Source organism: Leishmania mexicana, chromosome 13 (assembly GCF_000234665.1).
Source record: "Leishmania mexicana MHOM/GT/2001/U1103 complete genome, chromosome 13".
Taxonomy (NCBI): domain Eukaryota; phylum Euglenozoa; class Kinetoplastea; order Trypanosomatida; family Trypanosomatidae; genus Leishmania; species Leishmania mexicana.
Window position 1 is genome coordinate 324810 of NC_018317.1, and position 26917 is coordinate 351726.

The following is a 26917-nucleotide window of genomic DNA, read 5'->3' on the forward strand; positions in this document are numbered from 1 at the left end:
AGCAACCCCAATTGACAAGTCGCTATGCTGCGGCTGGACGTTGCGTTGCTTCGCTCACCTTCCCTTGCCGCTGCTTGCGTCCTTTGCCAGCTCAGATCACCACCGAGGCGGACAGAGACGCCTCACCATAACCCCCTTGACCGACGAGCGAGTCGGCCAGCACGACGTCCCCTTCGCCAACCCAACCGACAGCCCCGGTCACCAGCGATACGCGCGGTGACAGCAGAACCACCGCGGCGGTGTGCGGTGCGTGGCGGGCGAGGTCTGCGTAGATTGAACGCGAGGGAAACGAAGACGGCATCTCGTGAGGGTGATCCGACTGCTGCCGCTGCGGCTCTGAGTTCACTCCCGCCGCGGGTGATGCGGCATCCGAGGAACTGGCCACCCAATCAACACGCTTCGTCACGGCCGCGTACAAGTCGGGAGCACGCTGCAGGAATGCCAGCTGATCTGGCGTGTACAGCCGCTGCACCTCCTCGTGCGCGCGGGCGCAGAGACTCTGAAAGGCTACACACACGGCCCGAACGAACTCCACTTGGCCATCCGGTTCCCCTGCCACCCCACCGCCAGCGCTGCATTGCTGACGCGACGGGTGGGCGAGTTGGCGCAGCTGGTAGTGCTCCACAATGGCGGCTCGCACCTCTGCGGCACTCGATGACATGACAGAGGTGGTGCTCGAAGGGACACGCAGTACTCGCGCCACCTCATCGCCGTATGCCCACACCCACAACCTGCCGCTGCGCGCGCCCACCACAACGATCAACTCCCCCGCAATGCGGCTGCCGGCCTCTGCGTCAACACCGCTGCTAGACGTGATGACACGGCCGCCACCAATCTCGAAGACGTCCCCCGGGACAACACCGAACACCCGCGCACAAAGCGATGGGTGGGTAGAAAAGAGGCCCACTTCCGATGCGTGCGTGAAGAAGGCGAGGTCGCGCAGGATGTCGCCCGGCGCAAGCACCGGCGGTTCGACTGATGACAGTAGACTCTCAGCAAGTCCTGATGGACTGTGCTCCTCGCGCGACGGCTGCTGCCGCAGAGGATTCACCTTCGCCACCACTGCACCAACGCTGTGGGCGACTCGTGACAGCAGCGAGCTTGTGTGGCGACTGCTGCGCATCGTGGTACTATACGGAAGACACGCAGAGCGCACCTTTGCGGTCGTGCGGGTCGACTTCATGGGTGCCCCGTTCGAGGGTGGAGAGCTGGCAGCTGTCGGTAAGAGTGGGTGAGGAGGAGGGTGGTGGTGGTGTTGGGTGTTCGGTGGTTGGGTTGTGAGGGCGGAGGCAGAGAGCGAGAAAGATAGTGCAAGAGACAGTGAGCGCCCCCCCTTTCCCCCCTCCCTCCCTCTGCAGGTATAGGTAAGAGGTGACGACGGAGAGGAGAGGGGGGAGGGCGGTGCGGCCGTGGCGGACCACACCCCGGCTACACATCGAGCAAGCGCCACCGCCGCAACAACAGGGGCAGGCGCAGGTTATGCGGCCACGGGTCTTGTGCCACGGACCATGCGCCCATACGCACGCGCGCATGTGGAGGGGGTGGATGCGTGTCATGGCTGGTGCCGGACGATCATTTTCTTCTGCGTTGTTGTTCGAGCCGCTGACGTAGTAGCGGAAGCGCGAGAGCGCAAAGGGAGGAGGGGCGATGGCCATGACCCGAAATTGCCACCACATACGACACCGTTGCAGACATACTCCAGCCGCGCTCACGACAGCACACAGGCCGGCCGGCTCTTCCGCTCACTTGCGCCGGGTCAGAGGTGGCGAGATCGAGAAAACGCACAATGGGAGGGAGGAAGCGCCGCACCACCGCGACGCTCCGACACCGACGCCGTTGGCCAGCCGATTGCCTTTTCCCCACTTCTTCCTGCCTCACATGTGTGTGTGTGTCCCTCTCAGCAAGCAACATGAAGAGTAACTTGCTCCGGTCAACGAACTCGACTGAGGGCAGTCACGCGCGTTGGCCTCTCCAACGACCACCCCCGTGCACGGCACAACCACACGCTCATCACGACAGCTGCACTAACCATGATCTGGCCAAGCACCAGCGGATGCTGCAGCCACCGCAGGACGTTGAGCATGCCGCACAACGGCAGCAGACTCTCTATCAAGGAGGTATGCTGCGCTGGCGGCTGCAGGGTGGCAATGCCGCTCCGCCGGCCACTCGCGGGGCGTAGGGGGTGCGAGTATGGGTCGCCGGCGGCCCCGGTGCTTGACGGCGACGCATTACGGTCCTGCAGATGCGCACGCCAGTCTCCATGGTAGTTCACCTGCAAGGCGCGCATCACCTTTGCCGCGGCGCCCTCCTGACGGGCTGCGTAGTCGCGTTGAACGCGGGCCCCGTCCTCCGGACCTTCGACAAGGTACGACGCTTCATCGCGCTCTGTGCTTTCCGCCAACGAAGCCCACAACCGCCACACCACCTCGCCGACATGCGCGCGCTCCGGCGCCGTTCCCAGCACCTCGTCCAAGTTCGTTGTTTCGAGATCACCGTCAACGCTATCCACCCCTGCTTTGGGCTCGAGCACACTGTCTGCGCCAGGGGTGGCGTCCGCCGTGCACCGATGCGGTGGTGCTCGTGCCCATGCGCGCGCCTCACACTGGAGCTGCGCGGAGTCCCGCCAGCGGTGCAGGTTTCCAGTGTGCAGCCACAGAAGCAGCTCCTTCACCACTTCGACGCACACAGAGCTCTGCGCCGACTCTGATTGGAGCAGCCGTTGCCCGTCGGGAGTGCCTGCAAAACAGTCCCACGTCGCACAGGTCGGCACGGGTAACGATGGCGACGCGGATGGCGGGTAGAGAAGAGCTTCCAACTCATCCAGGGCGGCTTGCGCGTGCTGGTCCGAGGTCGACAAGCAGTCCGAGTCCGTGAAGATCGCTATGCGCCCAGGCCGGAAGCGGTTGGCGGACGCGGTGACAACGTCTGGGGAAGGTGGGGGAAGCGTAAGAAAGCCCAGCACACCATGCGTGAGGCTCTGCGCGGCTTCGCTTGCGCGCGTTTCTGCTGATGCCCGTGTGCTGACCTCGACCGCCTCCTGTCCGCCAATGTGGACGAGACGGCTGCCTCCGTTTGTGACAGGCACTTCTTCCCAGACGTCCTCAACCGCCGCCGCCGCCACGCCAACCGCTGCGCTCCCTGATCTCGCAGACACCGGCGCTGAGCCGCCTCTTGTACCAACGATGGTGCGCTTCACGAGGCGCCGCTGCTGCTGCACCCAGCTTGGCATGACGTTGCATAAGACAGCCTCACCCTCCTGCGTCGAAGGCACGGTTGAGGTGTTCGATGCGTAGGCGGTGCGGCAGGTGCCGTTACCACTTGAGTGAGCGTTGGGTTCACGCACCCTTTTACAAGCTCCGACCGCGGCAGCTCTCCCTGCCTGTCGCTGCACTGCTACTTGCGCAGGGAGACGCCATTGCAGCACACCGGCTGCGTTAAGCTGTCCAAGAGAGCGGAGAGCGACCACCTTTTCCGAGGTGGCGGTGCGGCCGCCACCATGCGTGGCGGATGCGTTGCCCTCAGGTTCGCTCCTCCCGGTCGGGGCGGCAGCGTCGACCACCAAAACGCCGTCTATCACGATGCTCTCGCTCAGCTCAAACGGCAACTCAGACGTTCCGTCTACAAGTCCCACGCTGCCCAGAGGGGCTGCACCATTGCAGTCGCTATTGTTCGTCGCACTGCCCGACGCGATCGTCACCTCTGACAGCCAACGGTTCCACGATGGCACGTGACTGGAGCCGGCGAGGCCGCAAGTAGAGCCATTTCCGAGGTGCCTAAGCGCCCGCAAGTCGCGCACAGCATCCCTGTCGCCGTCGACACCGGCTACCTCCTCCACCGCGTCGGTGCCGCCGACGCGGGAGGAGCGCTCTGCATCGGCCAAGTTTTCGTCGCGCGTCCAGTGCAGCTGCGCTGCCATATCGGCGCTGTACCAGTCCGTCACCAGAAGAACGTTGAGGCCGTCCGCTGAACGATCCGCGCCTCCGCCGAGCACCGCATGCGTTAGCAGGCGCCGCATACGGCGTGCCAGCGGTCGCTCCGGGTCGACGATGATGAGCGTGCCGACATGTGCCAGAGCATCTTCGGGTGCCCCCTGCGCAGTGTGGGAGACGTTGTGGGTGCGCTCTGCAGGGGGCCAGAGCGGTGAGCTACCGTTAGCTTCGATCAAGGTGGTTATCGTGCTCATGTGCAGCAGCGGGAACGTCGCCACTGCCATTCCAAGTGTGTGGCGCAGGTAGAGGAATAGGAGAGCGAGGTTTGTGTACGGGTGATCGCCGCCACCCGCCTCGGCGTAGGCGCGTTCGTGACGCTGGCCCTGTCGTCCACGCCGCAGTGCCGCGCCTACGCCGTCAGTGTCCGACTCGTGTGGGTCGTCGCCGGCGATGAACAAATTTGAGGTGGCCGTCGTAGGGTTGAACCAGTCGAGGCTCGTGTCCATCAGCACCCGCTGCACCCGGGGCGGCGGCTCCACGATGCGAACAGCGAACGGGACTGCCAGCGCGGGCTGCGAGGAGGAGCCCCCAGTGAAGATGTGCAGCGCGCCTTCCACGCTCAGCGCGCGAAACAGGTGAAAAAGCGGAACGCAACGGCCGTGACCTGCTGGCACCTGCGGACCCTCCCTTGTATGCTGTTCGTCATGGCCGTCGTTACCCTCAGCCGAGCTCCGGCCAGCCGCGGCGCCCTTCTCGCTGGCTGGCGATCTCTCGCCCTTCTTTCGCCACATCGCCACTGTCTCGCGCGCCACGTCGTAGCAAAGGTGCGCGTGTGCGGACGCGGGGGAGGAGACGGCGACGGAGAGACTGAAGGATGTCGGTGGCGGCGACAGCTGGGCTCCGACGTTAGCGCGCGTCGGCGATCTGCTCGCCACCACCGTGAGCTCGGTTGCCACGCGTAGAAGGTGGCGCATCCACCGTTGCTGCGTACTCCGCCGCTTCACAAATGAGCACACGCCTGCTTGTGTGTGTCGCGGCCCCAACACCGCAGCCGCCTCCCCGGCCACCTCCCCGTCAGTGCATGATGCATGCGGAGAGGCGCTCCGTGCCGTCAAGTTCAGAAGCCGCGTCGGGCTTGTCGAGCGCACACGGCGGCGGTCCTCCGCGTCCTCAAAGAGGAGGAGAGGGCAGGCGTCACTCTGGTGAGCGCTGTTCCGTGATGGATGACCTTCACGTGCACGCGCGCGCCCGCTTACCTTGGTGATTACATACGTAACGTGGGTATGCGTTGTTGACCCTCGACGTGCAGCTTCGCCACTTGCTGCAGTGGCCGCGTCACGCGCACCCTGATGCGCAGGGGCGGACGAAGAAGGGGGGCAGAGGTGGAGAGAAATGTTCAGTAGCACGGGTGTGGCGCCGGGGTAGACTGCTTGGTCGGAGAGGGGCCACCAGTACGCGGCGGGCGGTGCGGCGAGGGACATGCCGGGCAGACCTGGGAATGGCGAGTCGCCGTGTGCCTTCCCGTCAGGATCATGAGGAGGTTGACAGCTCTGCGAGGTGCGCATGTCATCACTGCTGCTGTCACGTGGAATCCCATAGCCGATGCGCACGGATGGTGGTATGGCGAAAGAGGCGCAGTTGCGCAACGCCTCCGGCGCATCGATGGCCGAGGACGCAGGTGCCTTCGCGACGATGGCGTGCAGGGCGCGGAGTGGCCGCACCTCGCCCGCTCCTTGCGAGAGAATGCTGACTCGCGACAGGCGAAGGTATCCAGCATAAAGTTTTAGCAGTGGCACACCAGCCAGCACTCGGCGAGGATGCTCCTCTGACGCCGTCGAGGAGGAGTTGCTGTGTAACGGCGTGGTGAGTGCGGCGTGAGGCCATGGCGGCAGTGATGCCGCGGCTTCTTCCAGAGGAACGGCCGTCCGCAAAATCGCCTCACGCACCCGCAGCGAGTTGGAAGCACGGGCAAGTCGACTCTGACGCACGTCGGCGAAAGAACCGCCTCCGGTGATGTTCGGTGCTGATGCTGCAGCGGACGTAGATGACCATGCCGCCTCGAGACAGAGCGCCACGACTCCGGCCACGAGAGGGGCGGCAATACTCGTCCCAGACGCGGAGCGTAGCTGCAGCGCAGGTGAAGCACTACGCGCCCGTCGCGCCGCCGCGGACAAGGTCGCCGCCGACACGCCTTGGACGGCCCACACGTGTTGGCCGAGAGCGACGAGATCCGGCTTTGCACGTCCTGCACCGAAGGGCAGCTCCCATGTGGTAGGACCACGCCCAGAGAAATGCGCAACGGACTTGTGACCCCCACCGGCGGCAAGGGAGCTCTCCAAGTTGCCGAGAGTGCGTGACGCCTGCGTTGTCTGTGCCGACCTGCCGTGCCCTTCTATCCTAAGGGCACCGACGGCCAACACGCCGGGCATGTCCGCTGGGCTTCGCACGCTGCCGAAGCGCACCCCGTCGTTGCCGGCGGCCGCCACGACGATGACGCCGTGCTCATGCATCAGCCGGTACAACCTGTCCTGCACCTGCGGGCTACTGTGGTAGTCGCTGCTGCCATAGGACAGGCTAATCACATCCACGGTCTCGTCGCGGCGGCGGATGCGCGCACTGGATGTGTTCCACGTGCTGTGTAGGCGCCCTGCTTCGCCGTCCTCAGCTTCACGCAGTAGCAGGTCGAGGGCGCGGGCGAGGTGGCGTTGGTTTGTGCGTCCTTGTCTGTCGAAGATACGCAACACGCGCACCGTGGAGTCAGGGGCGAGTCCGATGTAGTGGTCAGCGAAGGCGTGGTGTGCTTCTCTGTTGCGCCACGCAGTCTCCTCAAGTGGTTCTCTAGACGGCGGCGTCGACACAGAGAGCTGTCCTGCCAGCACGCTCACACTGCGCGTCCCGTGAGCGCAGCCGGCATCTTCGCACGCCACGCCGGGCACGACACTGGTGCAGGTAACGGAGTTACGGCTGTGCTTAGTGATGCCGGCACACAAACCGGTGTCGAGCAACGCCACGCGGACGCCACGGCCAGAGAAGCAGGCGAGGTGCTCTGCAGCATCCTCGGATGCGACGAGCTCCGTCAAGTTTCGGATGCAGCGCGTGCCATACTTACCAAGGTAGTACTCGCGGGGATGTATGCTGGGCCCTTCGGCGTGTGCATCTGTGGAACGGCGTGCAGCCTGCACAGTCAGCGGCCACGGCCTTTCCGCGACAGGGAACGACGGCAGCACCAGTAAGAGTGCGGCGAGAATATGAATGGTGAGCAGCCGCAGAGCAACTACCGCCTCCATCACTACCGCAATGGCAGCGTGCTTGTGGCCGCACACCCGCGCCCTCTCTGCCAGCAAAGTGTTGACACACCACCACCTTGGTCGCTGGGTGAGGGTGAGGGAGATGGAGAGGCGGTGGAGTGGCTACGCAGCGTAGTCGCGTTTAGGCCCACGCGCCTCCGTGTGCGCGCGCTTGCGTGGAGGGCTATACTGAGCAGGCCGATTGCGATGGTCAGAAGTACACGCCACACGCCGCGTCCTCTTCTGCTGGCGGAGGGAAAAAGAAGGGGAGGTGAGAGAGTCGGGGGAAAGGGGGGAGGAAGGGACACTGAGAAGGGTCGACGGCGTGCCTGTGCGCCGCCTGCCGCGCCTGAGGCGGGGAGGGGAGAGGCAACGGGGAACAGGGGCATGGGGGACCGAACGCTTGCTGCTGCGCAGGTCATCGTCTTCGGTGAACAGCTCGGCACGCACGAGGGCCGCGAGGGACAGCGGTGGGCTGCAGAGTAGCTTGAAGAGACAGACGTCAATGCCATTGAAGTTGCACGGCCGTGCGCTGGTAGGCGACGTCATCATGGCAGTGCGCAGCACCGTCGACGGTGGAAGGAAACGCGCAAGAGATGCGGAGCAGCAAGACAGCTGGCGAGGGACGAGAAACAACGAGCGCGCGGTTGCTGCATTCAAAGACACCAGCGGGGGCAGGAGCGAGTCTAGATCGGGAAGGACGAGAAGATGGAAGGGGGAGAGGGAGAGAGACAGGGAACCATATAATATGGAGAGAGAGCGAGTGCATCCATGTGCAGCCCTTTCATTCACGTGCAAGTGCGGTGAGCGGGTGTGTGGGAGGCGTAGAGCTGGGTGGGGATGCGAGTCGTCCACAGCACTCGCCGAACGTCGACGCGCACTGCTGCGAGCAAGCACCGAAAAAGGAAAGCCATGAAAACCCACGCCGTCCCCCCCCCCTGCCACAAGGGGGACGGCAGCACCATCGGCCAGCGGTGACGCGTTGGCATGGATCCCGGCGCTTCTTCTGCTTGCTGTCGTTGAGGGAAGGGAGGGGAAAGGGGTGGGGGCAAACGACGCCTGCAGTGCGGCTGGGCCAAGTCACACGTGATAACCCATGCGGGGAAGGCGTCAGTGTCCTCTTGGTGTGTTCGCGGAGCTGAGGGGCGTTTTGCGTGTTCGGTGCGCGTGAGATGGGCGCCTCTGCTTTTACATGAGAAAAAGGGAGCGTGGGCAAGACGCGGAGAGGGCGGCGGCGCGTGTGTGTGTCGGTCCCCGCTGTTACGGCGGCTGATATACAGAGGCGGAGGACAAGACATGGGCCTGCGCCGCATATACAGACACATCTCGCGCGCTAGGAAGGGCTCGAAATCATCGGCGGGTCCTGCGTGTTGTTTGTGAGCAGCCGCATCGCCAGCCACCGCAGCGGGTTCTCCGGCTTCTGCTTGGCCAGAGCCGCCAAGGTGGGCACCAGCGCCTGCTTCAGATTTGCCTGCACGTACTCCCGCGACACGGCTGACGTCGGCACATCCTCGGCTAGCATGCGAGGGAACAGCAACGCGACGGACTTCTTCGCGCCGTTTGCCGTCAGCGAGGTCCAGAGGGGCAGCTTGCGACCCTGCACATGATGCGCCCCCAGGAACGCGTCCAGCACATCGGCGTCCTCGCCGCACAGCTGTGTCTCGATGAAGGACTGCAGCAGCTCATGGCACTTTGTGCGAGCCAACACAAAAACATACGCCGTGCCTACCAGGTCATGCGCCGCCGGCAGCAGTGATGCGGGAAAGCCGGTTGACGTCCGCGCACCATCAGTCACCGTCTGTGCAGGAGGTACAAGGGGCCGGTCCAGCTCAATGGCCATCTTCTCCGCAATTTCGCAGTTCAACAGGCGCAGCTCCTCACGCACAACGATGAAGCCGGCATCGTAGAGCTTATACTTGAGGTACTGCACAAAGTCTTGCCTGCGAGCGAAGGCGGGCGTGACAATCAACAGTGCCTTGCTTACCGTTCCGCCGAGCGGGTGGGAGCAGGCGGTGTTGCTGTCCACAGCAGACGCCATTCGCCAAGGCCGTTCGAGAGGGAGGGGTGGCGTGTGTGTGTGTGGGGGGGGGAGTCTGTGTGTATGATGCCGTTGGCTCAAAGGGAAATCGGGGACTCCTATTTGGGTCGGAGACGGAGATCGAGAAACGGGCGGAAAGCGAAGGGGGGCCGGATTTCGGTTAAGCGCATCGGCGTGATCGAACGCCGGGCAGTACCATATCGTCATGCTCTTGAAGGCGGCGCCCAGCCGCGTCGAAGGCGCAGTCAGCCAAGAGCTTGTCGAGAGAAGCGGGGAAGGGGGAGAGGGGGGAGACGGAGTGCTGCTGGTCATTTGGGTCTGAGACACCCAGATGATCACGCCACTGCTCTCGATGCACGCTGTCCCTCTCTCTCCCTCTGTTGGTGGTATGGTGCTTTCGCACGTGCCCTTGGGTTTTCTTACGAGCTTTATCGATTTCTCCTTCACATTCGTGTGTGCCTGCCGTCCTCCTCGTCTGCCTCCGAGTCCCCTTTTCGTCATGGACGGGGCGCGGGCCGCGAGGGCGGAAGCGTGCGTCAGCGTGCGTGGATGGAGGTGATATGTGCGCCAGGGGACCCACTCTTGCCGCACATCTTTCCTCCTCTCGTACTCTCACCGGGCCAACAGCCACGAGCACCCTGACACCGTCACGTGCAAAACGGGGTGGCACATTGAGCGCCACGCATCCGCCTCCTCATCTCCATCGCCACGAAAGACGCGCACACGCGTACACACAACAGCAACACGAAGGGAAAGTGCCCCGTGCGCGAGGGGTCATCCGTGACATGAAATCCGGCAGCAGCTAGAAGCGGCAAAGTATTTCGTCCCCCCCTCTCCGCCACCACACTACACACACCGGCATCCACCACCACCACCACGCCTACAGAGATGCTCCAAGGACAGCAGGGACGGGGAAAAGATAAAGATTGCCGCTTCGATTAATAGCAAGAGGGCGAGCGAGCGATGGGCAGCGGCGGAGATGGATGAGGAGGTATACAGAGCTGATCAGGCGACGACAACGATGAGCCGGACAGACTGAAGGGGAGGGGAACACCCACGGATAGACCGGGAGATCCGGAGGCGTGGCAAGGGAGATGCGTATGACACGACAAAGGCACGCACAACCACATGCATGAATCACAACTCTAAAACTGCCGGGCCTTCTCCGCAGCGCGTCCCCTTCTCCGGATATACAACACTCCTTACACCCTCCGCTCGGCCACCACCACTCTGCCCTCGCAACCCCCCCTCCCGAGGGCATGGTGCAAAGCAGCAGCAGCAGCCGACGCAGACGCCGGCAGAGTAATGGCACCGACTCAGTCACCGGTGCACGGCCCCAGCCCCAAACACTGCCCACCCACCCGCTGAGCAGGTCGCCTCACAGCCGCTCCCGCTGTGCCGGCCGTCACGCGGTGCATCCACCCCGTCGGGGCGGCACTCGGCTTCCCCCCACCCCACACACCAGCGGTGGGCGCTGTGAGGGCCGGGGGTGGGATACGCATGGGTCGCGATGACATCTCGCCCATCATGTGGATGGCACAGACGTGTTCACCGTCGCCGGTCGCTCCGACGCCACGCCATCCAGGACATGACCGCCTACATTGGTAGTGATACATCGCACTGACCTCCCTTGCGTCGTAGGCACTGGACCCTGTCACCACCACTTGCCTTCCTCCATTCGAACTCGCACCGCACGTGTTTGTGCGCCCGCGTACATGCCCACACGAAAAGGGACGGAGGGGGGGGCAGCGACACTGCCGGCGGCTGAAGCCGCGCTTCTTCCTATAGATGGGTACCGCTAGCCGTTAGAAGTTAAAGATGTTATCGGCGGTGTAGCCGATGCGCTCCAGGTTCGGCTTGATCGCCATCTGCACCATCGGCGGTGGGCCGCACATGAGCGCCATGACCTTCTTGATCCCGGCGTTCTGCGGCACGCTGTCGTCGCCGAGCATGTCGGGCACGGGCAGGTGCTTGCGGAACATCTCCTCGCGGACGTAGCCAATGTCATATTTCCACTCTGGCGTCGCCTCGCGGTCGATGGTGTACCATACATGAAAGCGGGTGTCGTTGGCGACGGCCTCGTCGAGCTCCTTGCGCAGTAGAATGTCACGCTCCGTCTGGTTGCCATACACAAGGAACACCTTCGTCGGGTCCTCCTTATTCTTCTTGATGGCGTGGATGATCTGCAGGATCGGGGTGATGCCAGTGCCGCCGGCGATGGCCGCATAGGCGTCCACCTTCTCCGTGACGACGCCCTTGCCCGGCTTGTGGATGCGCGAGGTGCCGTTGCCCAGGTAGATGAACTTGCCCTGCGGCCCACGCATCTCTATCTTGTCGCCGAGCTTCATGTGGTACATGTGCTGCGACAGCCGGCCGCCATGCGGGAAGCTGGGGTGCACGTCGGCAAAGTACACCTTGATCATGAAGTCCACGTAGCCCTTCTCGTCGTCACTGGAGATGGGCGTGTAGGAGTGCGTAACTGTCTCCGTCTTTCCCGCCGTTGTGCAGTCGGCGCGGAGCACAATGTGCTGCCCGATCGGAAGTCCGAGCGTCTGCGCCTCGTTCTCGAGGGCAAAGCGGAAGATGAAGGTGTCATGGGTCACCTCCGTGCGCTTGATCAGCCTAAAATGTTTGAACATCGTCGGGTCCATCGCCACCTTCGTCGTGCGCGTAAACATAAACGCGAAGAAGGCCGCCATGCTGACGGCGATGATGACGAGAACGGCGACCATTTTCTCCTAGAAAAGTAATATGGCAGAGAGAGGGAGGGGGTGAGGGTGCCGTGGTGGTGGTGTGGGAAAGCGCCACGGACAGTCTGAGAGAATATAAAAAAGGCGGGGTGAGAAGGGACAGGCGATCCAAAGAGTTCACTAAGGAGGAGAGAAAACGGACGAGCAAAGTACCGACGTTGGTGGCCGCGACGACAATAGCAATGATGAGCGCGCCGAGGGGGAGGGGAGTTGGTGGCGTCGGATGTGATGGTGTGTGGTATGCGGTGAGGTGAGGGGCGATGGATTTGATGAGAAGGAATTGGAAGAAATAAAGATAGTTCTTTTGAAGATGGCACGCGGGGTGGTGGTGCGCATCAAGAGTGGCAGTGTGTGTGTGTGTGATTCATGTTTGGTGATGACACACACACACACACACACATACACACACACGCGTACGTACGCTCAGTTCCCCAGAAGCCACGGAGGTCTCTCTCTCTCGTGGCCGTCGTCAGTTGCTGTCCACACATGACAGAACACCGTCTGTTTCTTCTTTTCCTTTGGCTTACATGTTATTGGCCAAGCCAGTGGTTACTACCGTTGAGTGTCAAGTCCCGGAAGGCGCGGGAGGTGTGTCGTCCACAACAAACGACAAGGAATACCCCCCAAGCACCTCCCAGCCCCCCCCCCCAGCACAACAAATACCCGCGAATCAAACAGGTGCCTTTCACTGCCGAGACAGGGGAGGCGGAGCGCAGAGAGGATGCGCAGCGGGAGAGCGACAACCTCTCTACGCCCCAAAGAGGAGGCTCGTGCGAGGTGGTGGGGGTGGTGGTGGGGCGGGAGAGACCGGGCGACCAACGATGACGAACAGGATACGGGTTCGCAGCACCCCGCCGGTTACGGTTCCAGGCACGCGTCAAGAAAATACATGGTCGCATGCACACGTTACATGCACACACATACACATACACATCGATTAAAGGGAGGAGACAAGAGCACGAGGCCACATACGCATCCGGCACATGCGTGTCAGAGAACTCAATATATGTCTATATATATATATATATACAGATATATAGATATGTAAGACAGCGCAGAAGACACCACCCCCAAAGAGGGCTTACATCCATTATCCAGGAGTTTCAACACTCCCGCGCCGATGTGCCGCCTTCCAACCACTGCCGCCCCCCCAAAACCCTCTCAACCACTCCTCCACCCCACCTCCCTTGATCAACGTGGCCAAACATCGACCCCGGAACAGGGAGGGAGAGGGGAAGGGGCAGGAGGGGGGGGGCACATGAGTGCCTGCGCTACCACTTACGGATCTTTCCGAAAGACTTGATCAACCACGCTTAGAAGGCAGCCGGGCGGAGAAGGGGAGACGCTCCCCCCTTTAAAAAAAGGGATAATGGGGGAGGGGAAGAAGGGAAGAGTGTACGAGGAACGACAACGCGCGCCAGTGCGGCTTAAGATGAACACGGATTTATTATAGACAGTACGACCTTGGGCGGAGAAGTAGCATGTCCGCCGATGCGCATTTCTCCTTTTTCGTCTCGCGGGCGCCGACCCGGGCCCTGCCCGTGGCGGATTCAGAGAGGGGAGGGAAGAGAGGTGGGTGCATGATACGCGATAACAACGAGCGAAATAGACACGAGATGAGGGAGAGGGGGGAGGGGGGACCGCAGCACGAGGCAAGGCGGGCATTTGCCCGGGTGGGGCCTATCAAAAGGAGAGAGAATCAGGATGAGGGTGGAAAGGGGCCGGAAGCCACATTCAACGTCGGCTTCCGTCTGCGCCGGCGTCTCTCACCCTCTTCTGCGCTGTATGTCGGTTCGACCCACGACGAGTGTTATATCACGTGTAGGAACACACAGCAGCAACCAAAAATGAATGTATGGTGCAAGAGAAATGCACACGCGTTAGGGATGGCTTTCTGATCCCCGTGAGGGATTCGCGTATACGTGTGCGTGCATGTTTCCTGAGGAAGGCGGAGGAGGAGGAGAGGAGGGGTAAGAGGGGAAAGGGGAAGGGGGGGGGGGAGAAGGGGCATGGGAAGGAGGGGGCTGGCAAGAAGGAGAACGCCCGAAAGCAAAAAAAAATATCACCCACCCCCACACACACACATACACACACACACACACACATACAGACCCGCACCAACGAGAAGGAAATCAACGCACACTTTCGTGCGTGTAAGAGGGAGGGGAGAAGGGGGAGGGGGAGAAACGACAAGCGGCGGTCCAACGAAGAAGATACGAACGAATAGGACAGAGGAACAACAAAGGGGAGAGAGAGAGAAGGGAATAGATTTTTTTTTTGCTTCAGCCTGTGAACAGGGAGCAGCAGCACGAGCGGTGCCGCTTCGCAAAAACGCCGCACCCGCCCACATATACACATATATACACATATACATATATATATATACATATACATATATCTATACCGACCCACGTGTACGCGTACATTATTCGGGGACACACACACACCCACACATACATACACACACGCATACGCATATATACACAGAGAGAGAGAGACATCGACGCCGTGACGGCAGCACATACGTCTATGTATGCGCCGTACAGCATCGACGAAGACGGACAAGCAAGACATGCTGGAACAAAAGGGTGGAGGGTGGTGCATTGGGCGACGCACGCGAACGCAAGACGCCGGTGAGCTTACGCGAGTGGATGGCACTGGTGCGTACCGCGGAAAACTGCAGTTCCATCCAAAAAAAAGAGAGACAGAAGCAACAGCGAACACCAGAGGAGGGGGAGGCAGAACTACGTACGATGCAACTGCCTCAGTCCTGGCAAGGTGCTTTTACAGCTATGGTGTGTCATCGGAGAAGAGCTCGCGGATGCATGAGTCGATCTCGGAGCGCAGATGCGCGCCCTTCGACTCCCCGCTCAGCCCAGCAATGCCGTGCGCGGTGACAGCAGCATCAGCGGTGGATGGAGCCTTCATGGAGGCATCGCGTGGACCTCCGTTTGCCGCTGCTTCCACGGCAATCTTCGTCCCTGCCGCCTTTACGGCTGAGTCTGTGAACGCCATCGATGAGCTGCTCGCCGACGCCGCCGCAGCGGTCATCTGCGGCTTCCATAGAGGGGTGATCATGCTGGCTTTCAACAGCGAGGAGTCGCGCGGTGACGCCACTACCATTGACACTAAGCTTTGATCGTCACTGGTGGGGCACTTGGCGGCCTCGGCTGATGCACCCGACGATGCGGGCGGCGCAGGATGGGAGGTTTGCGTGCCGTCTCTGGCCAATTCTCTCGCCACGTCTGCCTTCGCGTCGTCGTCGTGCAGCGTCACTGTGGCCGAGGGTGTTGTTGCTTCGGAGTCTGTGCTACCGTTTCCGCAGCCCGAGAAAACTTCCTCACCAGCGGCGGCTGTCTGCGCCTCACCAGCATCCTCGTCAGAGTCCTCAGGAAAGCGGAAGGCGGCGGCAATGCAGTAGCCGTTCATGCTGTCCCACTTCGCCGAGTCGCCACACAGGTCGCTATGTAGTGTGCCGATGCTGCTTGTGAGCTGGTCTGAGGGGAGTAACGGCCGCTTCTGCTGCCCGGCGTGACTTGTGTCACCCGGTGTCGAAGTGTCGGCACCACTGCCGCCACGTTCCAAGGCGGCATGCGTCGCCGAGTCGACAGTCATTTCCTTGGTCGCAGCCGCCATCACCATGTCATCCGCCTCCATATCCTCGTCGAGGTCGTCCTCAGCACCGAAGGCGTGGACGTCGCCGGCGACGCCGTCGTCCTTCTCGTCCGTCTCGCGCTCGACGAACATGACTGTCCCATCGTCGCAGCGAAGGAAGGCGCCGCCGCCGACGTCGTCATTATATTTTCCACCCGCACACCCGGCAAGCTCACCCGCCGTCGTTGATGCCGCGCCGCTATGCACCGCACGAGAGGCGAAACCCATCTGGGGTCCTAGCTCCCACGCCTCCTCCACCGTATCGGCGTTAGAGAGCAAATAGACGTAGAGGGCGGCACGCACGCGGTGCCGCAGCAGCTCCCGGTAGCGCCGGCGCAGCGTCTCCTGCTGCGCCACCGTTAGTTGTGCCCAGGCGAGCTGCACGTCCGCGTTGTCGAAGAACGGAACGGCGATGTTCCCATTCACGGACGCCGGCACACTCACGCAGTTCTCGGCATAGTTCACTGCACATGAGACGGAGTGTCCTCCCGCCGCTGCGGCGGTGCCGGAGGCGTGGGTGAAGGCGGGTAGATCAGCGCCGAGGACCCGCTTGCGATACGACCCCATTATTAATGCGTCGAGGTAGTTCGGGAAGACCAGAGTCCTCTCGCTCGGGTGGGCCACCGGGAGCAGCTGCAACGTCGCGTCGACACATGCGCGTGCGACCGCCTCCGCAGATGCCGTGAGATATGACGAGACCGTGACGTGTGAGTGGTCCTCGTCAGCACCCGCGAGCGACGCTGTCTCTGCCCTAACAACGCCAGCGCCCACCGTCGCCACGCCAGCCGTCTGGGTCGGACTGAACCCAGACGGCATACACACAGGCGGTTTCGCCTTGCCACCTCGCGGTGGTGCCCTGGCGAATCCAGACTGCAAGACCAGACGCAGCGTGTCCATCTGCGAGCGACGCGTGCGCAGGCTGTGACCCGTGATGAAGCGCAGAAGCACACGCTTCTCCTTGAGGGGGAGTTCGTCAAGGACGCGCAGCACCGACTTGCGCGCGAAATGACGGTCGCCGCGAAGCTGCATTGCTGCCCCTCCCGCAGCGGTGCTGCCCCCGCCTTTTGCGTCGTCCTCCACGAGCAGCATGAAGGACCGCCTGAAGGTGAAGTCTTCGTCCAGGCGGTCGTAGGACCCGCAGAGCAGCTCGCGCACGGTGCGAGAGCTACACTGGGCGAAGAGTGGGGTGTCAAGCAGTGGTGTCTGACGCATGCCTTGCAGCACGGCGGCCCAGAAGGCGTGCCCGGCCACCGTGCCGTTACGTTGGACATTCCACATTATGGAGAGGCTGATGTCGATCAACTCCTTCTTGCGCTGGTGCTGACGCAGCGCAGCGCCGGGGCTGCCGCAGATAGACAGGTCATCTAGGATACCGCGCCCGACGGTGCGCTTGCCCGCGGCGCCGTTAGTCAAGGCGGCAGCCGCCTGCACCTCCCGCTGAGTTTCTTGGCGGAAGTGCAGCTCTCGCAGCCCCTGCAGCAGCTGCTCGCGCAGCTTCGAGTTCGTCCAGTCGGGCTGCAGCAGGGATATATCCGCAGTGGTGAGCTGCACCGCGTCGATGGGCAGCTCCAGCTGCACCGCAAGGCCCAAGATGCGGAAGGCCAGTGGCGGCAGAGGAAGGGTGAATATCGCATCATTTCCAGCGGACTGCCCGAGCAGCCAGCCCAGCAACACGGGCACCTGCAGCGCCATGGCTGGCGTCATCACGGACAGCCCAGCGGGCGTCCAAGAAAGCGGCGGGGTGACGGGGGCGGGAACGCCGGCGCTAGCGCTCTGACCAAACTCGGGGTTTGTCCATGCGCACTCACGGCTCACCTCACGCGTCAACGGTGCGCAGTGCCGGCGGTGGTGGAGGACACCCACGACACTCGGCGTGAGGACCGACACGGCCTCACCGGATGCAATGCTGTTTGGCGTGTCCAACACAACGAGAAACTCGCTGGGGTTCGCTGTCGCCAGGATCAGGCAAATGCGGCTGCGCTGCATCGCAGGGACATGCACGTCAGGCAAGCGCTCCTCCGTCGGTTCGACAGCAGGAGCGGGGGCGGCACCCGCCTCGGGAGACACTGCACGGAAAGCCTTCTGGGAGCGTGGAGGGGACGGGGGGGCCGCGTTCGAAAACGCGGCCGCAAAGAAAAGCAGCGACTTCCTCTTCTGCCGTATCGCGGCTGCCAGTGTGGCGTAGTGACTGCCTTGCACGCGTGCGTGGGACTCGCTCGAGTCCACTAATTCCTGCGCGCTGAGCACGGCTGCCGCTGATGCCGCCTGCGCTGTCTCGCTCGCTGCGATATTCTGCACCGCGGTGAACGATCGCCGGTTCGTGAAGCTTCTCGGGTTGCAAAAGCTCGTCTGCACACGCATCGCCGTCGCGGCCGCTCGGCCCTTTGGCGGGTTGCCCCAGCGAATTGTGAGCTCGTCGCCCTCGTGCACCGGCGCACCTATCACCGTGGTGGTGATGCTGGCATTGCCTGTCTGCCCCATTGCCGCCGCTGGTGTGCAGTTGTGCGAGTGGTTCAGCGACACACGTCGCCATGACATGATCAGCGCTAGCTGGTCGTGGTGCGTCTTCAAGCGCTGCACCGTAGCCGGGGAGTGGTCGGCAAGCCTCTCCACCCGCAGCATCGCCACGCCGCCGGGCAGCGGGAAGGCGTGCACCTGATTTGTGATGTTCACACCTGGCAAGAATGGCGCCGCGGACTGGCGTGCGCACAGCTCGTAGAATTCCTGCCGCTGCTCCGTGGCCATGCCTGGCGTGGCTTGCAATGTCGACTTCGCGTGAAACGAGCCCTCATTCAAAGTGCCGCTCCAAGACTGTGCCGGTGCCGCCGTGAAGGAGGGGCAGAGATGGTAGGAGCGCTGCGCTGGCACCGGTGCGACGGGCTTCTCTTCGGCGGCAGCAATCACTGGCATGACGGGGCTACCTAGCCTAAGTGTGCTTGGCCAGCTCATGCCACCTTTGCAGCTCGCCGGCGACGACTCGATCGCCGTTGGTGACAGATGCAAGCTCCATTCGCTCGTCGTCGCGCCCAGCACCGACACAGACAGCTTCTCGTCCTGCGCCCGCGCCGAATCTTGGATGAAGTCAACTGCAGACTGCAGGGCGTCCTCTCGCAGCACCGGCCCGAAATCGAGCGGCGTCTGTCCGACCACCCTGGCATACACCGAAAGCATGACGTGCTTCGCACCTGTGCTGAGGGTGTACAGAGGGAAAAGTGGCAGCCACTTCGCCATGTCCACTGGACAGGCACGGCCAAACGGCAGAAGACCTGCAGCCTGAAACAGAACCCGCCACACGCAACTCATCGCCCGCGCTGTGCGCACCAAGGCCGCCGTCGACCTGTGCGCCGCCAGCGGCCCGCTCATCAGCAACGCACCCATGTCCACGATGAGGGTGGCAGAAGGCACTTGCAGAGCAACGGCGAGGGCCACATCATCGCTGAGCGTGCACGCGTCTCCTGCCTCGCGCTCGCTGCACACGAGGCTAAAGTTGCCCGTCACATCCACTTCGACGGGAGCGGGCAGGAACGCTGCGTTGCGTGGCGGACTGCCGGCTCGCTCGTGCCCTGCATGCGTGGTTGCGACCGACCCCGAGAGGCGGGCGGTAGCAGTCGCTACCGGTAGCATTGCGACTGTCGACATGCGCCGCTCCGCCCGCCACTGCTGCTCTTCCCGTAGGGCATCCACCATCATGCGTCGGTCATCGGCGCGGATGCTCTCGCGTCCGCCAGCGAAGAGGAAGAGAAGCTTCATGAGCATCGACATAGTGACCGTCAGCATCGGTGGCCCTCCACTGTTTGCCTCCTTCACGGCGAAGGAGCTGACAATGAACAGGTTTGGGTACTGCTTCCGCATGGTGGGGAACGCGTCGTCCATGAGGATTTTGTAGCCGGTGCAGTACGCCGTCGCGAACCGCTCCATCGTCTCCACCACCTCGTCCGAGGCGGTATGGCCTGACTTATGCAGCTCACGCCAGCGCGACACACAACCAAGGACGGCACCAAGCGCGAAGGACGACATCATCTGCGACGCGAGGGTAGACAGCTGGCTGATCCCCAGCAACAGTGCTTCGGGCGTTCTAAAGCTCTGGTGCCCACTCAGCAGCGCGACGCGCTCCGTCATAGAGACAAAGAAGTCCTTCTTTCGGCGCGCGTGAACGCCGCATCCAACGTAGTTCTCCGGGATGGCGGCAGTGGGTAAGAGGTAGTCATGGTTCAGTCGCGAGTTGATGCCGAGCGGCATGCTCTCGGCGAAGATGAGCATGTAGCGAAGCGTGATGTCCTTTGTGTCGTTGAACAGCTTGACAAGGTCACCGCCCATGGCGGCCAGCGCGTCTTCACGGATCTGCGCCGCCTGCGCTTCCTCCTTGTTCATGGGTGGCAACACGATTTCCGTCTTCGAAATCCACGTACCACTGCTTTGCGGGTCCGCGGCAGAGCTGTCGTCTACGCATCCAGGCAGACGCACCGGCACTGACGCCGTGACGGGCAACAGCACCGACGTGCCAAAGGAGTCTGTGCTGGAAAGCGCGGAGGTCAAGAAGAACCGCAGCACTGAGGACGCATTCAGCACCCGCAGCTTGCTCTCGATACCCCGCACACGCTTCGCCAAAGACTGCAGGTAAAAGTCCACCACGTCGTCCTGCTCGGCGATGGCGGTGAGGTCCGACATGGAGAGTGGCCGCGGCGGTGGCGCTGGCACCCTGGTAAACGCCGTCAGCGGCTGCGACGGGAAGTGCGGGAAGAGGACACGATCTGGCACGTGCCCCATGACGCTGGACACGCCTTTCCGGTTCGCCATTGGAGCTACTGTGTCCATTGGCAGCGATGTGAGCGGCGTCGTCGGCACCGTAGTGCACTTGCCCGTCTCCGTCGTCTCGTCGCTCTCGCTACCGAGGCCCTCGCCGTCGCTGCCCCAGTTCGCCTCGGCGGTATTGAACAGGTGCGGCGCGGTCTCGTCGCAGGCATGTGTCGTCTCTGCGTCGTCCCAGCTCTTCATCTTTGAGTAGCGCGCGGCGCACTCCGCATCGCCGCGGTCGTCTCGCTCAGGCACCGCTGTTGTTGCCGAGGACGCAAGGCCGCTGATGCCCGTGGCGCCGCCACCCCGTTTGCGAGCGATCAGTGCGTCACGCATCACCGCCCACGACACGGTCAACGCCGTTGCTGCTTCGGGGCGGTGGTCGACCACAATCTGGCGCAGCGGAGCGCTGGCACCGCCGCTCATGGCGCCCCTGTTGTTGACGCCCACCTCCATCAACATCCTTGCCGACAGCGTCTTGAGCGACTCAGCGACAAAGATGTAGTCACTTATAGAGAGAAAGCCCGACGCCATGCACTCTAGCTCGCCAACTGGCGCTTTCCAGACGTCTTCCGCTCCCGTGACGCTGGCGGTTTCGAAGACCTCCGACTCGCGGTGCTTGTTCGCCTGAGCGGTGAGTACGGGAGTGGAACCATAGACGTGTCGAGCGCCCGCGGAGTCGGCGCCAGAGACCTTGTCCATGTCAGAGAAATTGAGGGCGAGGGGGATGAGCAAGCGGCTACTATTCATGCAACCTCGGTAACTGCTATCAACACTGACATTGCTGCTGCCGAGATGATGCCCGTTATCTCTCTGAGGGGTCCCTGTCGATCCGCCAGTGTAGCGGCCGGCATCCGGCTTCTGCGGTGTTCTGAGCACCGAGGGCAATGGCGTCGTCGCTGTGCACACGCCGTCTATGGTGTAGCCGTTTTCGCCTTGCCGGTTTCCAGCTTTGGAAGCTGGAATAAACGGACGCGACAGAGAAGCTGCGGCGGGTGCGTCGGCCCTAGCACTGGGCTGCAGCGGTTTGGTCGGTCTGACGACCATCATTGGCGTTGCGGCTGCTGCGGTCGTGGTCTTCGCTGTCGATGTCGGGCATTTGTGACGCGAGTCTGGCTGGATGGCCGACACCCTGTGCACCTGCCCTTGGCCCATTTGCGTGTGCTGTGTAGCGGAATACAGGGTAGGGACGCCAAGGAAAGAAAATGCAGGAGTGAGTGCTGCGCTGCGCTCGCGCGGAGAGAGAGGGCGGGGGAGGGGGAGGGAGATGTTGGATGCCCACGGTGTCCATTTCTATGTCATACAGCACTACTTCGGCGTCAAGTCCTAGCCCACCCCTCACTCCCCACCTCCACCCGCGTGGTGCGAAGCAGCAGCAGACACATACGCCGGTAGAGCAGGTCACATCACCGCCGCACCCATTGTGCCGGCCGCCACGCGGTGCATCCTTCTCTTTTGGGGTGGCACTCAGGCCTCCCCCCACACCAACAGTGGGCTCTGTGACCGAACCGCAAGGGTGTGTGTGTGTGTGTGTGTGTCCTCCCCCTCACTCCTCAACGCCATCACGGCGAACAGAGTGATGTCAAAGAGAACAGAAACAAAAGAGGCGACGCGTGTGCGCTGGTGGGGCGCTGGTGGTGGTGGTGGTGGCAGAGAAGCGAGAAAACACTAATTCACTTTGCGCGGCACGCACAACACCTCGCGTATCACACGTGAGCAGCAGTGCGTCATGAGCGGACTCTTCGCCAGGGAGGAGGCCATGAATCCGCGCGCCATGTTCACCCACAACTCCTTGTTCTTCGCCCCGTGGCCGTCACGGCGCACGGGGCTCCAGGCAAGGTCGTTCGCGAGGTAGAGCGAGATGTACTCGCGGCGCGAAGGCAGACGCGCGTGCAGCTGGTCATTGCTGTGGCTGTTCAGCACCAGCGGTGGGGCACGGCTCTTCTTCCCCTTTATCTGCTGCTGGTCACGATACTCTTGTATTGCGTCCTGAACAGGCACGTGCGCGCCACGCAAGAAAGAATGCACACAGCTGCCACTGTCACCGCTATAGTTGCTCATGTCGCTGCTGCTGCGGTGGAATGCGCTGCCCGTGCGGTTGTAGGCTTGGATCGACGTCAAGTACCCGAGCACGCTCGTCGGCGTTCTGGGTGTGCTCAGTGGATGGTCCAGCGGAATCGAGGCGTTCGGTGTGTCGCGCGACTGCTGCTGGAGCAGCGATGCCTTGTCCTCTCTAATTTCGTCGGCAAGGCTGTGAGTGACGGGGAAGATGTGCGAGTCGGGGTTGTCCAGGCTGCGCATGTGTAGGAAGGCCACGTACTGGTGATCCGTCATGTTCAGAATTTCGTAGGCGGAGTTCAGCAGCAGCGTCGGGCTTAGCAGGTTGCCATCCGCCGGCTCCAGCCACATGAGGTTCTTGGATGAGTAGTCACCGCTCATGACCGCCCTCTTCATCAGTAGGAACGCCAACGGGGCGATCGGGGCCGTGAAGTGCACGCCGTTCGTGATGGCGTTACCGAGGAGAACGCCGATCGAGTAGTAGATACTGTGCAGCGCCTCCTCCGTATCGCAGAGCAGCCCGTTCGGACCAGGATGGCTGCTCTTGCCGCCGTCCTGGTTCCCGTCGCCGTTCAAGACGGAGGCGATGAGGTTCTGATTCGACCAGCACACCGTATCGTCGTTCGGGTTGACGAAGGTGAAGGCGCTCACGGAGGCACGTTCGTGGCCGATGGTCAAGATGCGCAGCGGAACGGCGAATGGCATGTCCGGCGCCGTAACATGCAGGACCACCTCTCTGTAGTACGCGTTGTGCCTGTCACTCTCGTCCTGCTTCTCGGCCGCCGCCGCCACCGCACTCAACGAGTTGGCCCTGCTCATGCGCCACGATTGCCTAGCGAGCGGGCTGCACGGCAGCACCTCGAGCACTCTCCACTGCACACCAATGCGGCGGCTAACCTTTTCATGCAGGCCGAGGACGTCGTGCATGACGCCTTGGTACGCGCGCGCCGTCTCCGCCACGGCACAGCTGCTGCTGGACATGATCATAGAGTCGTCCTCCAAAGCAGTGTTGTGGGCGCCCACGTGACTGTGAAGAGATGAGACTGTGTCACTACTGTGCTTCTCGGGCCCATCAACGATGGCCAGGTGCGTCCGCGCCCTCGCAGCTGCCGCGTTGCCGCTGTTGTTGTCCGCGGCCCCAGTCGCACCTTCCTTTCCACCTATCAGCGCTTCCGACGTACCATTGCCCTCGGACACACGGGAGATGGCGCCGGTGAAGTCGTGTGCACGTGAGGTGCGCGATTGCTGCTGCTGCTGCTGCGACGAGCTAGACATCCTTGTCGCATCACCGCCGCCCGCCACCGACGTGGCCACGCGCTCTGCCATGACGCACACCAGGTCGCCGGCACAAAAGGTCACCAACGGCTCGCCAGATGTCCAGCGAAGCATCAAGAGCCCTTGACTGGGCAGCAGCTTCGGCACAGCGTGGCGGAGCGCCGGCGCGATATCGGGGCGGTCAGCCTCTATGTCGCGAGTCGAACAGTAGAAGGTGGTGTGCACGGAAGGCGTCAGCTCCGTCACGCGGTGAGGGCGCATAGTGGCCTCGTCGCTGCAGCGCAAGTAGAGCTGCATCTGCGGATTCGTGTACGTGTACACGTCGATGTTGAGGTTCTCCTCCATCAGCGTGCTACACGAGGAAGACGCGTCGGAGGAGGCCGAGGAGCTGCGGCGCTCATCTCTGCAAGACTTGCCGTCTGCTGTAGTCGGTAATGGGGAGAGACTGGGGGACGTCCTGTGCATAAAAGCCGTGCTCTTTGACCACGAGGCGCTGCTGCCGCTCATCGACGGCAACAACGGTTCACCTGCGCTCGCCGACCGCTGCGTCGCATCCACGCTGGCCGTGTCGCTGCTGCTGTCTGAGTTGCAGGGGGAGTGGCCGACGGTGAAGTTCGGCTCGAAAAAGTAGTTGCAGATATCCGCCAGGCCCCGGCCTGTCACTCTCTTCAACGCCGCCGTGAAGGAGGGGAGCGTCATGTCCTTCTGCAGCTTCAGCGGCACTCGTTGGATGGCGGTGACCTGGGCGGTGTAAAGGTACACGAGGACGCGCTTGCCCTCCGAGTTAACCGCGTAGAAGGGGAACAGCGGAAACCACTCCCTGATAGTCTGCGGGCAGGCGTTGCCGCAAGGCAGGGCGCCGACGGCCTGAAACAGCACGCGCATCGCACCGCAGCACTCGTCCATCTCCATGAAGGTGAGGGGCTTGCCGTGGTGCTGCGGGGGGAGGAGGCCGTGGCTCGACGTGATCGGCACGCCCATCATGCACCCAATCCAACAGATGAGGTTGAGAATCGGCACCTCGAGCATGGCGCTAAGCGCCACGTCGTCTGTCATTCGGTTGACGTCAGCCTGCACGCGGCGGTCATCCGCAACGATGCTGCGCTGGCCACCGCCGGTCAGGAACATAAGCTTCAGCGCTATCCCGCTTAGCAGCCGCGTCACATCAAAGTCATTTTTTTCCTCCGGCGTCGCGGCCATCTCCAGATAGGCAAAGAGATCGGGGTTGCAGTCCCGCAGCTTTTCCATCTTGGCGCGGTTCTCGCTAAGGAAGCGCGCCACCAACTCCTTTGTCAGCACCATCAGCGACATCTCGCCCGTGACGACGTCGCGCTTGAGCTTCTCAAGCTTCTCCACCGCCGTGTCCGAGTACGTGTGCACAGAGGCAGTCTTGCGGCCAATCAGCTGCTCGAGCGTGACACCGAGCTGCGCCGCCCTTGCCTTGTTGTCGCGGAACACCTGCCGCTCGCGCAGAACATCGGCGAGGTGAACAAGTACTGTCAGGACCATTGACGAGCACGCTGTGGTAACGACCAGCCCGGCGTGGCGGACGGCTGAGTAGAGCTGCTGTGCGGTCTGGATCGCGTCCGCCTGGTCCTCGCGAGTGAAGGGGGCGAAGTCGCCGGGGTCAACGTTGATGTGGCCGTTCACGTCTGCCGTTGCGTTGCGGTTCATGCCCGCTGGCACGCGCCCATTGAGAAGCTGCCGCCGCGACTCGATGGAAACAAAGAAGGAGAGCGCGTCGAGGTCGCCTACTTTCGTTTCCTGGTACGCCACCTGCTCGTATACGACTGGAGTGGAGCTCGAGAAGTACTGACTCGACAGCGAGGACACGATGGCGACGGGGACTCGCGCGGCGATGAGGTGGAAGCAGTCGAAGCTGGTCGACGCGGTTGTCTGCAGGCGCGTGAGCAACACGCTCAGCGGCTCGTGGCGCTGCGTCGTCGTCGTCGTCGTGCCTGGGACGCACAGCTGATGAGGTTTAGCATTGCTGGCGCGGCTAAGGGAGCGGCCGTCCTTGCGGTTGCAAGAGATGCCATCCGACTCGACTGCAGAGACTCCAGCCACGGCGACTTCGTGGCAATAGCTGTCCGCCAGCAGCGTCTCACGATTGCCCTTCGTTCCACGATGGTCGCCCTTTTCCATCAAGGCGCCGCTCAGCTCCGTGAGGCACTCGCGCAGCCGACCGTAGCACTCCCGCCGCTTCTGGTTCAACTGCATCACCTCCTCCCGGCTGAGGGCGACACAAGTGGCCTCCTTTGGCTGACCCCACGACTGCCAGCGATCCCTGCCGAGGATGGAGAGCATCACCGCGTCGATGTACCACTTATCCCTCAGCTCTGTCGTCAGAAAAGGTACCCAGAAGCGCCGCATACGGGCGTAGTCCTCACGGGTGAGGAAGCCGGAGAGCACACACTCCAGATCCCCTTGGGGAGGGAAAAAGATGCCGAGAAGAATGTCACGTGCCTTGTTGGCCGTTAGCCGCGGCTTCGCTGTCACAGATGAGCTTTGCGAGGCGATGGTGACACTGATAGACCGCGATGACTCCAACGTGTTGAGGCTGGGAGAAATGGAGAGCCGGTGAGGCGGGTTGTTTGCCTCCCCCACGGCTACCGACACCCTGTGGCTTGACTTGTCACCGTCGCATCCTCGGCCTCCTCGGGCGCTACCCTTCGCAAATGGCGAGGAGGGTTGCTGTTGCGGCTTCTCTATTCGCTTATGTACTCCGAAGGTGCTCAGTGATCGCATGGAGGAGATTCGTGACGCCCGTAGCTGCCGGCTAGCCGGCTGCGGCAGGGCACTCGTGCCATTGACGGGGTTCGGGGGGTAGCACAGCGGGTTCACTGCAGCTGGTTCGGGGAAGATCGGCGCCTTGCTGTTGCGTAGATCACCACCACCGCCTCCGCCTCCGCCCCGTGCCTGTGCATTGCCCATTTCGCTTCACCTCCCCTCCCTTCCTCCTGCTCGTCTTCGTCCGCTTCGCTCCACGCGTGGCAGCAGTGGCAGCCGCGACCAAGATCTCGACGACGACACGAAGAAGAGGCCGCCAAACTCGTGGAAGGCGCTAGCACATGCACCCCTCCCCCCTCCCCAACAACAGAGGTACGTGAGTCTCACCTGACGTGGCACGCG

At 62.5% G+C, this 26917-nt stretch overlaps 6 protein-coding genes across 6 annotated transcripts; all 6 read right to left on the minus strand.

Annotated features, from left to right (window-relative positions):
• Positions 1 to 91: 91 nt before the first annotated feature.
• LMXM_13_1030 (conserved hypothetical protein) lies at positions 92 to 1183 on the minus strand (the record flags this gene model as incomplete). Its single annotated transcript, XM_003873255.1, has 1 exon — positions 92 to 1183. One exon carries the CDS (start codon positions 1181 to 1183, stop codon positions 92 to 94), a length of 1092 nt encoding a protein of 363 aa, XP_003873304.1.
• A 747-nt stretch (positions 1184 to 1930) lies between these two features.
• Positions 1931 to 7216, minus strand: LMXM_13_1040 (serine peptidase, clan SB, family S8-like protein; the record flags this gene model as incomplete). Its single annotated transcript, XM_003873256.1, has 1 exon — positions 1931 to 7216. The coding sequence occupies one exon, from the start codon at positions 7214 to 7216 to the stop codon at positions 1931 to 1933; it is 5286 nt and encodes a 1761-aa protein (XP_003873305.1).
• Positions 7217 to 8549: 1333 nt separating this feature from the next.
• Positions 8550 to 9254, minus strand: LMXM_13_1050 (conserved hypothetical protein; the record flags this gene model as incomplete). The annotated part of the gene is made up of 1 exon (XM_003873257.1): positions 8550 to 9254. One exon carries the CDS (start codon positions 9252 to 9254, stop codon positions 8550 to 8552), a length of 705 nt encoding a protein of 234 aa, XP_003873306.1.
• Positions 9255 to 11059: 1805 nt separating this feature from the next.
• LMXM_13_1060 (putative NADH-cytochrome b5 reductase) lies at positions 11060 to 11986 on the minus strand (the record flags this gene model as incomplete). Its single annotated transcript, XM_003873258.1, has 1 exon — positions 11060 to 11986. One exon carries the CDS (start codon positions 11984 to 11986, stop codon positions 11060 to 11062), a length of 927 nt encoding a protein of 308 aa, XP_003873307.1.
• A 2808-nt stretch (positions 11987 to 14794) lies between these two features.
• Positions 14795 to 21202, minus strand: LMXM_13_1070 (hypothetical protein, unknown function; the record flags this gene model as incomplete). Its single annotated transcript, XM_003873259.1, has 1 exon — positions 14795 to 21202. One exon carries the CDS (start codon positions 21200 to 21202, stop codon positions 14795 to 14797), a length of 6408 nt encoding a protein of 2135 aa, XP_003873308.1.
• A 918-nt stretch (positions 21203 to 22120) lies between these two features.
• LMXM_13_1080 (hypothetical protein, unknown function) lies at positions 22121 to 26158 on the minus strand (the record flags this gene model as incomplete). The annotated part of the gene is made up of 1 exon (XM_003873260.1): positions 22121 to 26158. One exon carries the CDS (start codon positions 26156 to 26158, stop codon positions 22121 to 22123), a length of 4038 nt encoding a protein of 1345 aa, XP_003873309.1.
• Between the last annotated feature and the right edge of the window lie 759 nt (positions 26159 to 26917).